Source organism: Ostrea edulis, chromosome 9 (assembly GCF_947568905.1).
Source record: "Ostrea edulis chromosome 9, xbOstEdul1.1, whole genome shotgun sequence".
Taxonomy (NCBI): Eukaryota; Metazoa; Mollusca; class Bivalvia; order Ostreida; family Ostreidae; genus Ostrea; species Ostrea edulis.
The window spans coordinates 10,056,901-10,073,328 of record NC_079172.1 but is presented as its reverse complement, the minus strand read 5'-3'; the positions used below and the strand labels follow the sequence as shown (position 1 = coordinate 10,073,328).

The 16,428-nt window shown below is 34.7% G+C and overlaps 1 protein-coding gene across 2 annotated transcripts in view; it reads left to right on the top strand.

Moving 5' to 3' along the window:
- LOC125659746 (erythroid differentiation-related factor 1-like) overlaps positions 1-16,428 on the top strand; it is a 50,175-nt gene that overhangs the window by 18,498 nt on the left and 15,249 nt on the right. For both annotated transcript variants that reach the window (XM_048891510.2, XM_048891511.2), the window contains exons 13-16: positions 2,180-2,338; positions 5,976-6,312; positions 7,197-7,397; positions 10,187-10,402. In XM_048891510.2, the coding sequence (XP_048747467.2) occupies positions 2,180-2,338; positions 5,976-6,312; positions 7,197-7,397; positions 10,187-10,402 (913 nt within the window). The remainder of the gene's footprint in view (positions 1-2,179; positions 2,339-5,975; positions 6,313-7,196; positions 7,398-10,186; positions 10,403-16,428) is intronic.

Genomic DNA, 16,428 nt, shown 5'->3' with positions numbered 1-16,428 from the left:
GTCCAAAGGGACCCTATTAAACGCGCCTCTAATTTGAAGAGTGCCGTAATGGAAAGTTATGCGCTGCAAAGAGCGACAACTCGAATAGTTCTATGTTACTTTCGATTTCGAAAGGAGCATTTCAAAAGCACGTTTTCAATTTTCCCTCCGACGTTTTGTAACCAACACGACAAGAGCGACAATAAAAATATTCTGAAAACTCAACACCCACGTAGCACAAAATAAAACAATAGAAACTACCCACTACCCATAATAAATATTTTATTAACAATCCCACCACGGACCAATTAAAATATGAAAAAATACGACCACCCACACAAAAAAATATCATTTGCCGCCCGACCCCCCCATTTGATCATTTCTGGAACAGCCCTAAGTTAAACTCACACTCAAAACCAGTCAAATAAACTCACACTCAATACCGGTCAGTTAAACTCACACTCAATACTCAGGGGTCGAAATTAACTTTTTCTACCACAGGCTAATTTTAGCCTGTGGGTAAAAAATCCACAGGCTAAAATGAAAACCTACAAGCTAAAATGAAAATAATGAAGCAGTGCTCTTTTTATATGTATATTTTTTTTCAATCAATGATTTTCCCCATCATTACTGAGCCTAGTGGGTCAACAGGCAGCGTTTGGACAAGACACTAAGTTACGTAAGTCATATGGTGCAATGTCAAGGTCTCCTGATTATCGCACCTCTAACAGTCTAATCCACGACTTGTTTACCGCATGTCTAGATCCAGTCTTCCAATTTCATGCCACATCAGGGTTGTCACTAGTGATTTTTTAAAGCGAATACAGGACTCATGGTTATATGAGCAGCACGATCACGAGTCCTATGACTTTTTTGATAATCGTCGACGCGGTGAGAAATGCACGTCACTACAACCCGACCTCAATATGACAATAAATTTAGATATGACATTCTCATGATTCTGATAAAAATAACTACCGGAAGACTTGGTAAAACATAGATTCCGATATTTTTTATAGATAAATGAATAACAAAAACATCATACTTGGAATTATTCAATTTAATCACCCCTATAGGTGAACAGGACTCGTGGCACATGTCGATATGCGATGTCCGATCTCTAAAGCATTTGTTTGACTCCGAGTTTCTTATAAAAAAAATTAAAAGAAAAATCCGGATAAAAACGGTTATTGAAATCGGTCGTTCATGTAAGCGTTTGTATGATTCAGAGTGCAAGTTTGAGAGAAGCGAATAGCGCATCACCGTATAAAACGGATACGATACGATCATAGTTTGTAAATCACCACTCGCTAAGATTTTCGAGTGTCCATTATTTTTACTCGCTATTTTTCAAATGTACTCTCGCTAATTTCGAGCCCTGAATACTGGTCAGTTAAATGCACACTCAATACCGGTCAGTTAAACTCGCACTCAATACTGGTCAGATAAAGCAACAATAGATATAGGAAACTTTCACACAATACTGGTCAGTTAAAGTAACTAATGATATAGGATATCACACTCACTCTAAATAGGTCATTTAAAGCAACTTATGTTGTGAGAAACTCACACTCGCTCAATATTGGTCAGACAAAGCAACTCACACAATACCAGTCAGATAAAGCAACTAATGATGTTGGAAACTCGCACCCACTCTAAAGAGGTTAGTTAAAGCACTCAAGGCCATTCAACAACCCACGTTAGTACAGAACTCTGCAGAATACGTGCCATGTAATTGAGAATCCCACAAAGTAAAGGTAGCTGTGTCACTTCCTCCTTTTTCCTCTTTGGCATTTTATGATAAGAAATTGGATATGACCCATCCTTGTATTTGGTGACCATCCCACTTCAGACCATAGAAAGTGAGGGAATAAGAATGAAAAGAGAAGAGCTTGAACGAAACCCGCATATCCTTACCCTCCTCTTGCTAGATATAATAACAATGCATCATGTCAAGTATTTAAGCATCATACACCAAGTGACAATAGTTTTCATGGAATGTGTAGATAAAATTTTGATGTAGATGTAAAGAAGAGTCCATCTGTAAAGCATTATAAATGTGTTAGTCTTGATGGCAGTTACGCTGCGATGTTGTCTATATGCATTTTCATTTCCACGCATTGCTCTTACAGTCCTCGGATAGTGTGATAGGTGTTCATTGTGACATGTCAATTTAACGGATGGTTTTCTCCCTTTACAGTCGGATAACTCGGACCTGGAAGAAGAGCAATTTACGTCTGTGACCGTGAAGACGTTGTGTAAACAGAATGGCTACAGAAAACAGTTCCAGACCAAGAACAAACCTATGGTGACTGATGTCACACAAAGATGTATGGACGCTGTTAAACACACTGCTCAGGTACAAACAGCAATCACTCCAGAAAGCTCTGTAGAAAGCTTGGATTTTCTTCTTGGTTGTATTCATGTTTTGTGAAGACTATCTGTTTTCAGTTCTTTCTAATTTGCACATCTTTCTTTCCCATACTATAGGTTATTTTAACTTCTGTATTGATTCAGATAGAGCAGGGTTAGAAAACTTGAACAGATATACACGAGTTAATTACTAGTCGCTTGGTTAGTGAACATAGGTACAACATTCTGCCTTACTTATGAAGATGTGACTTAGATTCACCACTGTGGTAAATTCATTGATTTGTCCCAAACTTGAAAATTGCAAAAATTAAGACTTCAGCAAAAATAAGACTGTGTACAGGGTAGGGCCACAGGAAAGGGCTCAATTTTTACAGAGAAATTTTTATTGGAAAAATTTTCATCACATTACTATGGTGAGTGATGTCACCCGCGTGCATCTCCAGTTTTAAGGAGGAATGCTGCTCCAGAGAAATTTGATGTGGATGAAAAGTAGAAGATATGTACAACAATATTTTGAAATTGAAAACTTTCAAATTTCCATTATTTAGTCAAAAAATGACATGTCATACATCATTTCACCTGTTTTAACCAAAAATATTTGATTTTAAATTAGTTCAAACTTTCAGATCATTGGTGGTCTTATCTGTGTAAAGCTGTGTATTTTGTTACAACAGTACAATGCCATAAGTTTCAAAAGTATACAAAATTATAAGCAATTTGTCTTTATTAGGCTTATAGTAATTAATTCTAATAGTTTGTTCCTTAAAATATTGTGATAATTAGCCATGATACGGATATAAATCTAGGCCCCAATTTCAAAAAGTTTTGTTAATTAGTTAGGTAGTCACATGGTACAGTGATGACATATGCGACCTTCTTCGATCAACTGATAGTAAAAATAGTGTTAAGTAGTTGTAAAAACTCAGCTTTTAAGGGCCTAATTTATTCACCATGGACACCATTTATTTCAATGTTATGATTTAGCCACCAGTGTATACGAAGAACAATGTAAATACCCAAATGTAGTGAGGAAAGCGAGTATGAAATCGGCAATTGTGAGTAAATTGTAATGTTTTCATGGGTCGCTGTCTAAACACTATTTTGGTAATCATCTGTAATTGGCATTGTTTTGTTTTTCCTCATTCAAATAAACAGTGCAATTATTACTCATTTTTAGATTAGACAAATTATGATATGTTACATCGTTGACAACTAGGCCTACTTAGTGTCCTTGGTGCATTTTGAAAATAAAAAATTTGAATAAAAATAATCAAATTTAACGTTTAAATCGCAATGATTTATTTTAATATAAAGCAATTTAATTTTTATTACGATTTTTGAATTGTGATCTACACGTCGTTAGGAAGTGGGAGCACGGCGCTATACTTTACTTGATGTTACGAGTTCATTTTTTTAAAAAAACCCTGAAAGCTTTATAATTCAATTTAAAGTTAGGAAATACAATATTTCATTATTTATGATTGAAAGTTCACTATCTTTTATTTTTAAAATTTTTGTAAATCTACTAGTTGGTAGAAACTAGGAGCACAAATTATGTTGTTACAAAGTGAAGGTCAGCCAGTGCGAGTGTGTATTGAAGACCAAAACAAAATGCCTAGCAGTGCTTAGAGCTTCAATATAACCATTTTATCGCAGTTTATCTGGGTCTCTGTCCAACTGGTTTTTGAAAAAGCACAGGGACAAAGGTGAACGGAGCTTTTGTTTTATGGCAAAGTGCTTGTGACCAAAAAAAAAATGTCCCCGTTTTTCCCCTCATACCTTCCTTCGAAAAATTGAGAAAAACTCAGTCTAAATCCTTTCTACTGACAGCTAGTACACCATTAGACGGCACAAAACACCCTGATGCAATGATATTTACAAGCCGTTAAGATGATAATTGGATTTTTTTGTCATTAAATCTGTTTATGAAATAGCCAACAGCTGTTTTGAAACTTTGCATGAGGTCGCATATGACGTCACACATAATGGTGCATAAAATATCGTAATATGCATATCGTAAGATTTAAATTTCATTGTTTTCACACTAAAAAACTATGCTAAATGTTTCATTTTAAACACATTTAAAGTACTTATAGGCATGAAAAACATTAATTTTGCTGAAAAAGTAAAAAAGTTTAAAAACATAGGATGTGTCCTTTAAATGGTACTAAATACCCTACCCTGATACAATGTTATTTACAAGCCGTTAACATGATAATTGGATTTTTTGTCATTAAATCTGTTTATGAAATGGCCAACAGCTGTTTCGAAACCTTGCATGAGGTCGCATATGACGTCACACATAATGGTACATAAAATATCGTAATATGCATATCGTAAGATTTAAATTTCATTGCTTTCACACTAAAAAACTATGCTAAATGTTTCATTTTAAACACATTTAAAATACTTATAGGCATGGAAAACATTAATTTTGCTGAAAAAGTAAAAAAGTTTAAAAACATAGGATGTGTCCTTTAAATGGTACTAAACACCCTACCCTGATGCAATGTTATTTACAAGGTGTTAAGATGATAATTGGCTTTTTTATGCTCCCGAGATTGAAGATCGGGGGGCATATTGTTTTTGTCCTGTCTGTCATTTTGTAATGCTGTCTGAAACTTTAACCTTGCTAATAACTTTTGAACAGTAAGTGATAGAGCTTTGATATTTCACATGAGTATTCCTTGTGACAAGACCTTTCCGTGGGTACCAGCATTTTTGACCCCGTGACCTTGACCTTGGAGTTTGACCTACTTTTTGAGAACTTTTAACCTTGCTAATAACTTTTGAACAGTAAGAGATAGAGCTTTGATATTTCACACAAGTATTCCTTGTTACAAGATCTTTCCGTTGGTATTGAACCTTTTCACCTTGACATTTGACCTACTTTAATTTTTTTTTTACATTGGTCATAACTTCTAAATGGTAAATATTAGAGCTTTCATATTGTACATGAGCATTTCTTTTGACAAGATCTTTCTACTGGTACCAAGATATTTGCCCTTGTGACCTTGGCCATCTTCAGAATTGGCCATTATCAGGGACATTTGTGTTTCACAAACACATCTTGTTGTTTTTAGATTGCGAGACATAATCTGAATTTAATTTACATCGAGATCGAAGTAACAATAATTTAATTAGAATGGCGGTAAAATGTGGTTTCACATCTACTGTACAACAAGAAACGAGGCCTAAGAGGTACGAGTTTATAAACCTGTAACATATTCTTTTAATTAAAACAATCTGATAAGTATGTTGTACCAACTTTACCCTTGCATGTCAGTTTTTTGAAACTTTGAAAGCAGTGCTGTGAAATGTGACAAGTCTGGACAAGGTGTTCAGGTTAATTACACATAATTGCTAAATTAAACTCAAAGATTATCTAAATATTTATACAGAATGGATCCCAAGTACAGAATTATATTTCTTTTGACTGCTCAGTAAATCATCTGTAATGGTGAATTTGTTATATTGCCATCCCCGCTGTATTGCCAAAATTGATCTTGAACAAAAGTTGGCAATAATCAATGGAGCACTGTATTTTAATGTGAATCCAAGTATCTGTGATATCATGATTTCTTAGTGTTAACATTCATATATTGGTGCATTTAAAATTTTAGGGTTTGTTATGCCTTGATAAGGACTTCACCAAACAGGTTTGGAAAGAGAAGAGCAAGGTGGAGGAACAGCTCACCTGTAACAAAAGCACGGCGATTCCTCTGTATTATGAACCCCTGCAGAAATCAGCCCCACCTCACAACGACACAGAACCGCTCCTTCATGACAAGGACCAATCAGTGGTGGAGGCGGAGACCTCTGTCACGTGGCACCGTACCTTGAAGGCTCTCCTTCTGAAGAAAGCTGCTGTAGCCCTTTATACGCTAGCAAGAGGTGTGGCTGCAGAGAGTCAGGCCGGAAATAGTCTCCGCCTCCTGAAGATTTCACTGCAGTGTTTTGGTTAGTGTTGGCAAATAGAAGGGAACAAATGTCCGCTGTAGGTCATTATCGAGTCCCCCAAACAAAGTTTGCTTTATCATGTCTCCCAACTGATGTTTGAGAAGATATTGTTTTTACTCTGTTTCTGCATCTTCTGATTATGTTTATTGTTTCCACTCATTAACTCAGTCATACATGGACATTTCAAACTGAAAGTCGGGATATAGGTACATCCTGAAAACTTGCAGCTCGAGTTCATATTTGGTACATGTACCAGTCAAATAATTTTTGGCTCCTAGCACTGAGAAAATTTCAGACAATTCAGTTTGTACTCATTATGTCAGCCATACATGAACATTGAATTTGTAATAGAAATTTGGGATATTTTATACATCATGAGAATACACATGTCAAGTTACCATAACATAATGGTTCTGGTCAGATAAACTTTGGCACATTTACGCCCTTTAGACGTGGAAATTGAAATTCAGGATATAGATACAGTACGTCCTGGAAATATGCAGATCAAGTTTGTATTTGGTTCCAGTTAATTGTTGGCACCTTGCACCTTGCACTATTTGTTTTAAATAATTCACTTTTACTGCTCATTATTTCAGTCAGTCATGGATATTTTGAATTGAAATTCAGGATATAGATATGTTCTGAGAATGTCAGATAATGTATGGCAGAGTTAATGGTCCTTGGGCGTGGCATTCCTGTCACTCCAGTACATCTAGTTTCATTTTTAGAAGAAAAAACATAATCAATTGGAAACTCTGAAATTCTTTTTATAAACTCAATTCTAAGCTTTTTAGTTTTTAAATGCGTCCAAAATACGTTTACTGAAACTTGCACTTCACATCTTCAATTTAATTTGTGTTTGACTAATAGATTTTTATCTGCAGATGCCATGAAAATTCTCCTTCCTAAGAAAGCCACAGAACATGGTGAACTTCTGTGTGGCATGCTGGGACTAGCGGGGGATGTTCTCCTCCTCTGTATTCACCGGAACTTAAGCCGAGAGTCTGTGATGGAAGAAATGTCGAACTACACAGACGATGAGATCAGTCTGTCCGAGAGTGTGTCCAGGGAGTTGGAGAGTTTTGGTGAGTTAGACTAATGATATAACTTAAATCTGTTTGGAGGCATCCAACTTCAGTCTGTGTCATGCATGTAAAAGAAAATGTATCAAGACGGTGTATGGTGTTATGGGTCAGAATAATCCAAGATGATCAGAAATTAGTCACGAACAAAAAATAAAAATATTAATTCATAATTAATTAATTACAGAAAAATATTTTAATGAAAAATTACTGACTTACAGTAATCAAAGTTTACAAAAACATTGTCTGATGTTTGTTTATCACTGAGCTGAATTCATATGCGAGAATAAGCTGTTCAGTCCAATCCATTCCTCAGTAAGTTAATCCATTCCTCAGTAAGTTAATCCATTTCTCAATAAGTTAATCCATTCCTCAGTAAGTTAATCCATTCCTCAATAAGTTAATCCATTCCTCAATAAGTTAATCCATTCCTCAGTAAGTTAATCCAATGAAATTCTATAGAGTGCTTATTGCCAAAAAATTAGTCTATTTATACTTAAACATCCAGAGCATTCCTGTTTTGAAAGTGTGCACCATCTTTCTATTGTAACTAAGGAGTGTATGCTGGGACTGAAATAAGTCTAGCTTCTCCCTAAGTATAAGTTCTGTTGTCTTTATAAAAAGAACACACCATCAATAGTAATTGGAATCTGAGGGACTTATTATACTACATAAATCTTGGAACAGATTGTGTCTGTGTTGTACACAGGTTTGGTTTTGTTTCCTAGATTACGTTCAACACCTTGTGTGAAAGAGACTTGTGAAGTTTACACATTTATTGTTACAAAAGTAGATCTGGCCTGACGGTTATAAAACTTGTTCCGTACTCAAACTCGGCGATGTTTCTTTTGTAATGAGTACAACTTTGAGCAAGCTTCGAAACATACTTGAAAAATCTTGAGCATGTACTCTTAGTATGAGAATGATTTTATAAAAGTTTTGTAACCTTCATTGTTGAGTGTGAGTATGAAAACGTGCTCAAAAAAGTTTTATAACCTCCAGGCCTGGTTTGGGAGTAGTTGATAACAAATTATGTAAGAAAGTATAACAACAGGAGGAATGTAAAGTTTACTCAAAATTTACCAGAACTGAGGAAAATAAATTTTAAATTGTAATAATTCCAATGTTATTTATTACAATTGTTTTGATTGGACAAAAATAAAGTTGAACAAGAGTTTACACATCAATAAATCCGAAATCGTGATGTATTCAAACACGCCTGAAAACAAATAACATAGTGCGGGGAAACTATTCAAATTTTTGCAATTGTCAATAAAGTGAATGAATTGGAATTATAAGAATCAAACATTCTTTTTGAAGAATTTATCGATGTGTAAACTCCGACATTTTACTCACAAACTTAAGCATAAAAGAGCTTTGCACTTTTATTCAGTTTGTGAGTAAAATGTCCGGAGTTTACACATCAATAAATTCTTCAAAAATAATGTTTAATCCTATAATATCTTCTGAAAAATAAATGCATAATATGGCTCTTATGGGCTTCCATACACCTCAAAGTAATGTATAAACACCGAGATAGAAACAAAACAAAAACTAGATCTGAAAGGGATATCTGATTCTACCTTGATATCTTCACTACATTACATTTGTAGGAAAAAATCTATTTCTTAACATGACATTATGTTTACTTACCGCATGGTTAAAGACCCTACTCTAAAGTAAGTAAAAAGAAGTGAACATTTCTTAAAGGTTCACAAATCTTTGTTCTTTATTAACCCTTGCAGAGTGAGTAAATCTTCTGTCAGATGGTGAAGATTTATAGTGCAGACTGCCCAGTAGGGGCCCTGCTACACTAGGTTTGTTGCGACGATGGTGGTCAACCCTCGGATCCCCTGGGAAAGGGGACAGGTCTTCTTGAAAATCCGGGGATGGTTAGGTCCTCCAGAAGGTGGTGGATGGGTCCATTTCCTCTTCCTCGAGTCGATGGCCCACAATTCCCCACGGTATAGTCGGGGGAAGGGCTTCTGGAAGATAGCTTACTATTCTTCATCTGTGGCCGATCGACCCTAAAAAGTTACTCTCCTGTCAGATGCAGTTTCTTATATAGGGCTGACTATAACCAATGAGATACTTAAAATAATTGCTTTATCTGATAAGCCAGGATTAAGCGTCTTACCCAATGAAATTGCAGAAAACAAATTATATTTGACTGGCAAAATGGCTGGTATAATGAATTACATAGAACCCTGAAAAGTAAATGTGAAATATTGACTTTGTATGATTCCAAATGTCTTTCTAAAATAGATAGAAAGTATTTTAGACATAAAACACATGTTGTATATGCAATAACTATATACTTCAAGGCAAGTGAACATCAATTTAACACTATTGAACTCTGACCTACATTATTCTAATAATAGAATGTCTAGTTTTTGTATGGGTCATGTGTCTATCAAGTACATATGTTATTGTACTACACAACAAGGGCACTTGAAATATCAGACTATTTATGCAACACTTTTCATAGACAATAAGAAATCTGTCTGACACTAGAAATATCAGCTGTTGTTAAGTTGTACTTTGAACTTGATTTTGGCTCTTTGTTTAAGATGACTTTTACATTTATTGTAGTCCTTCGTTTTGATTTATTAACCATGAAAAATCTTATTTACACATGGAATAACACTGCTTATTTTAAGACGTTGACGGAGGTTATATATATTTATATTGATCTAAAACGTAAGGATCAATTACTCTGGGTAGAGATTTTCAAACTGTAGTACAGATTATAAATAAGAGTTGTCCTTCTTTATCTGTCATCTCTGTTACAGAGTATGAATGGGTATTTGAGCCGAAGATTGGGGATATTGATGGCTGTTTGAACCAGTGTTGTCAGTGCTACCAGGAGGGGCTGAGAGCACTGAAATCATCGGGGGACAACTGCAAAGGGGGATTGGTGACTTCCCTAAAGAAGCGCTTTGCCAACATTAAGAATGAGCTGGGTGTGTGGTACATGAACCAAGCCCAGTCCTGCCTACAGACAGAAGGTATGTGGTAGTTTAAAGATACATGTACAGTTGACCTTCGATCATCATTGATATTTCAAATGCCATGGATATGTCAAAGTGAGTTGGAAGTCCCAACTACATTTTCTTAAAGGACACATCTCGTGTATCAAAGTATACAAAATTACATGCATATTGTATTCCTTATGCCTATAGTAATTCTAATAGTTCGTTTGCCGAAGTATTGCAATAATTAACCACAATACAGACTTAAATCTAAGCTCTGATTTACCTATTTAATAAGCCCTTCTTCGATCAACTGAAAGTAGTGTAAGATATTATTTAAAAACTATAAGCTAAAAGGGCCTAATTTATTCAACATGGGCAACATTTAAAGCGATGTTGACAAATTTCCCCGAGTTCTGAATGTTTTCGCCACCAGTGCATACAAATAGTGATGTAAAATACCCAAATATAGCGAGGAAAGCGAGTATGAAATCGGCAATATTGCGAGTAAATAATGTTTATATGGGTCGCTGTCTACACTCTATTTGGTAATGTTATTCCTTTATACATCTGTAATTGGCGATGTTTTTCTAAAATAAACAGTGCAATTATTATTTATTGTTGCATTAGACAAATTATGATACGTTACATTGTTGACAACTAGGCCTAGCTACTGTCACGCGTGCAATTCGGAGAGAGAGAGAAAACGAAAAGAAAACACACACATACACAAGTCAATAAAAATAATCAAATTTAAAGTGGAAATCAAAATTTATTTTAAGAAAGCAATCTTATTATGATATTTGAATTGTGATCTTCACGTCGTTAGGAAGTGGGAGCATGGCGTTATACTGACGCACTGATCAAGATGTTACGAGTTCAATGAGAAATAATTTTATAATTCAATTTAATGTTAGGAAACGCAATATTCTATTATTTATAATTAAAAGTTGAATTATTTTGTATCTTTAAATTTTTTTGTAAATCTACCAGTTGGTAGAAACTGAGAGCACAAGTTACGGGCACTTGTTGTTACAAGGTGAAGGTCAGTTGATCCGAGTGTGTATTGAATTTGAAGACCAGAACAGAATTATGTATATGTGTTGTCGGCATAGCAGTGCTTAGCTTAGATATATCCATTTTCTCGCAGTTTCTTCGGGTCTCTGTCCAAGCCGTTTTTGAAAAGGTGACTGGGTGTTTTTTTTAAAGATTAAGTTCTTGCTCCAACAAAAAATTATCCCCGTGTTTTTTCTCATACCTTTCATCAAAAAATTGAAAATACTCTAAATCATTTCTACTGACAACTTGTACACTCTTACACGACACAAAACTCATTAATGCAATGTTATTCACTAACTGTTAACATGATAATGGGTGTTTTGTCGATTAAATCTAATATTTTTATGGAATAGCTAATAGATGTTTTCAAACCCGAGGGTGCATAAGACGTCACACATAATGGCGCTTAAAATAGCGAAAGTAAATATGCATATCGCAAGATTTGAATTTCATCGCTTTCAAATTCAAGAACTACGCAAAATATTTCACTAAAAACACATTTAAAGTAGTTTTAGGCATGAAAAGAATTAATTTTGCTGATAAAATGAAAAAGTTTAGAAACATGCGTTGTGTCCTTTAATATGTTTAACCTTAATATTTGCATGAAACCTTCGGATATCTTGGAAGTTTTTTGATTTGATGAATAGTACCATAAACTTCTAAGTGAATTTTTTACCATTCAGTATAATGCGGAAAGGCTGCTTTTGTTCATAGGGAATTGACTTGCTTTTATAAGGAGAGTAGTGAATGTCTGCTAGCAATTTCTTTTTGGTATTGCTGTATTCCTCAGGTGGTCATTTTTAGGTGTTTCTCTCTTCCGACGGGCTCATGGATTCATTTTTATTAAGTTGTTACCTCTCTTTGTACATGTATTTTGATACCTTGTGCAGCAAGAACAACAACTCCATATTAAAAAATGTGTGTCGTTGAGGTGGCTTCACTAACTAAATACTTGGGGTGTTTAAGTCGGAGATTCAGTAGTTCTGCTCACTCATTTGAAAAGTAAAGATAGGGGTTAAAAATGATTGTTTTTATTGCTTTATATGTCAAAGAAACGTTGATAAGAAATCCCCAAGAAATTACCTCCAACGTCCAGCACTTTGGAGGCCGATCTTCAGATTTTGAAGCAGGACTGTATTGCATGTGTGTTTTCACCCAGCATTATTGAAACTGCACACAATTGTACACACACCTTCAGTTTTGGAGTGATACTGAAGGTAATGATAGCAATCTATATACACATTCAAATAACTTGCAGTACAGAAGAAAATAGCTTATACCCTCGCAATACACACTTAGGTTTCATAATTCATTGTATTAGCAGGTATTATGTCTTGTAATTTCGCAAATGGCTGTCGTATTTATCTTCATGTTCTACAGACCCCTCCCCCAATGTCTTGTAATCATTATATTATAGATATAGATTGCATATTATATGCAAGTAATGCTTAGGGAAGTTGGTTCCTCAGCTCCTGAGCACAACATACATGTATATCATCAATATTTGTACCCATAAAGGTGTGTTTCTGTTTTGTTATTATACCCCATGCAATGAAGTTGCGGAGGGTATAATGTTTTTGACCCGTCCATCAGTCCCTTTTTTGTAGGCACAACTCCTCTGAGACTGCTCAACAGAATTTCGTGAAACTTTGTAGTTATTAAGGACACGTTGTGTAGATGTGCATATTCCCAGGAAATTCTGATTCAATAATTTTTCTGGGAGTTATGCCCCATTTGAACTTAGAATTTCGAGCCCGTCTGTCCTGTTCTTGCAGTACTGCTATTGCAGTAATGCATAGCATTACAATTCATTATGTGAGGCAATCTCAAGCGATGTTGGAGCTTGGGGTATGCGAGTTTACTCGTTTCTTCTTTTTAGAAAAAGAAAATAATTTTGTTTTTTCATTATTATGATTTCGTCTGATTGCCCCATTACGATTCATTATGTGAGGCATTGTCAAGCAATGTCGGAGTGTGGGGTATTTGAGTTTGCTCACTTTTTGTTTCATTTATACTATAAGTAGTAGAGACTTTAAACTAATTAAAATGTTGTAAATTCATTAATATGGTTGATACATTATTAGGTCACCTTACTCACTCAGGTGACCTACTGCTATTGGTCTGCGTCCATTGTCGTGTGTCGTTCGTTGTTCATTGACAATTTAATGCTTTTAGTTTCTTCTTGATTACTACCCTTCCAATTCTTTTCAAATTTGGTCTGAAGCATCTTTAGGATAAGGGGGATGTAAATTGTAAATTTCAGGACTTTAGCACCCCCAGAGGATTAGGGGCAGGGCAAAAACTGCCAAAAAATGACCAGTTTTAAAAAAAATAATTGCACTGTCATGTAGAGCAGGAAGGCCTCTACCAAATATATAAATTTCACGATCCTCTGGGTAGAGTTTCTAACTCCAGGATCCAGGGGCCAAACCTTGCATAGATATTAAGTGTTTATGTACAAAATATTCTTTAAAATTACTTCTCCTTTATTGGTATCTATACTAAATTGAATCTGCACAAATATTTAGAATGAACAGGTAGCCCTTAATCAAACTTGTAGCTTTCATGATCCCAGGGATAGTGGTTTTGGTACCAGGGTGGAGCCAAAATAGTCAATTTTATGTTGTTATAGTTTGAAAGACTTCTTTAATTTTGTTGATACTATATAAAAACTTAATGCATATTGAGAAAAGGCAGAAAGGGATGTATTATAATTGTGAATTTCGCAACCCCAGGGTTGTGACTCTAGGGCGGGTCCAAAAAAGTCATTTAGTGTTTGGTAATATAGTATATATTATGTAAAGTCTTTCCTCAATATAGACACTTTTTGGGGGCATTTGTGTTTCAAGAACACATCTTGTTTCTATGTTAACTATGCAACCTAAGTCAATTAAAATGACAAATATTCTTGGTGGTTACAATCAATGGACTGGATATCTTTTTTTTTTATACGAGCTGCATTTTAGAAGTTCAACTAAAACTGATCAAGTGCTGCACTAGATGAACTGGACAAAGCACAACATCCAGTGAAAATAGCTTTTATTCTGAAGATTGGGAAAGAGGGGAGATCCATCTTGTTTAATTCAAGGATGAATAATATACCAGAGAAAACTCTTATGGATGGAAACTGGGGAATATATACATTCATATTTTTAAATTGAAAGCTTTCAAATAAACCACTTTTAGTGAAAAAATATGATATTAGTAGAAAGTCATCAGGGGAAAATTTACTCTTTTGTAATATTCAAACTCGTAACCTTTAGATCACCAGCCTCATGCATTAAGCTTAGAATGAGAAGGAATGTATGACTTATTTTGTTATTCGTGTTGAAAGGAAGTCGGTAATTTTGAGGGAGTGTTACTTGAAAGAGGATACTGTCCTTATTAATAACATAATAAACATTTGTAGGTGTTCATAAAATCGGATACGAAATTAAAAGATGTTGTTTATCTGGATGAAATAACTGTTATATTTGTTCTGATTACGGTATGAACAAAATACCTATAAATGGTTATGTTGACAACAAGACCTCAAATGGATCGAGAAATAGAAGTTCAGTTGTGAGGAAAACATCTAATACATGGAGGATTGCCCCATTCAATAACAACATTGTTTTGAATTTGCTCCTGTACATGTAAACACACACGTTATAAGTCTGCATAAAGGAGGTATACTGCATCATCATATAATGACTGACTTCCTTTTAAAGCTGGAATGTGAATATCAACAATATAATTAGAATCTTAAATTTTTTTCTTTTTTAATGAAATGTTCTTTTTTTTTCAATTTTTATTCAGGATTTTTACAAGCGTCCCTATACACCCCAGCCTGACCAGCGGGTATGGGGACTCATTGCTATTTACACAAACACTCACTTTCAGACTATTGATAGACTTTCATTCACAAGACAGCTAGAAGTCAGGAGAAAAAATTATGCTAGCTGCTAAACAAAAACATTAAAAAACAATGAAACAATCGTGAATATATGTTGTTTTGTTCACGCTGTGCACAATTTAAGTTCGTCTTATAGATTTGATTGCATGCAGAGCTTAATTGGTAGCTCAGTCTGTTAACACGTCCGGCAGAGATTTAAATTTTCCCCCCAGTTTGCTTTCTACTAAAACTGCAATTTTGTCTAAATAAAAATAAATTTGAAAGTTTTCAATTTCAAAATATCATTGTACATATCCTCCACTTTTCAGCCATATATCACTCGGGTGTGTTATTCCTCCTTTTGAAGATTTTTTTCAATCTTTCACAGAGGTCTACATAATTGTGGTATATTTAGGGCTCCGTATCAAAAAGGCAGAAGCTACTCAGTTTCCACTCAATTTATCCATCCATCTTCAGTCTCCTACAGTAATCTGCAGTGATATATGTAGAAAATACAGACAGTGACTCGTCATTAGGTGTATGTGTGGATGTGCTAACATATTTTTGAAATTTTATGGCAATATCATTACCAGTGATGGTAACTACTGGGTATTTTTTTTTTATGCCTCAGTTTTAAGATACCAGTTTTCTCTTTAAGAGGGTCAATATTTGTAAGTTTTGCCAACTTCCAACATGTAAAAAGAAGGTCATGACCCTCTGTGGAAAGCAAAAAATCTGGTCATAATGTGCAACGTACAGCATTCACAACATATTTACTAGGGTTATAAGTGTTTATATTTCAAAAATATTTACAACAGAAATGTGTGTATTGTGTATTTATTGAAGAGAAGCATTGTACATGTAACTGACAGTGGCACATTTTGAATTTTTCAAGATTGATGGAGATGTACAATAAATATTCAAAGCAGGACACGGATTCAATTTGATTAAATTTACATGATAAGAGGGCATTTAAGGTTTCATTGTGTAGTTCAGATCTGAATTCAGTGTGCATTTTCATTACAATATTAACATCCGAAGATGATCATGGTAAAAATGATGACAGTGATTAAATGACTTTTGTGCTAAAGTATTTTTACATGATTTTGTGTTTTGGCATGTTTTGTCA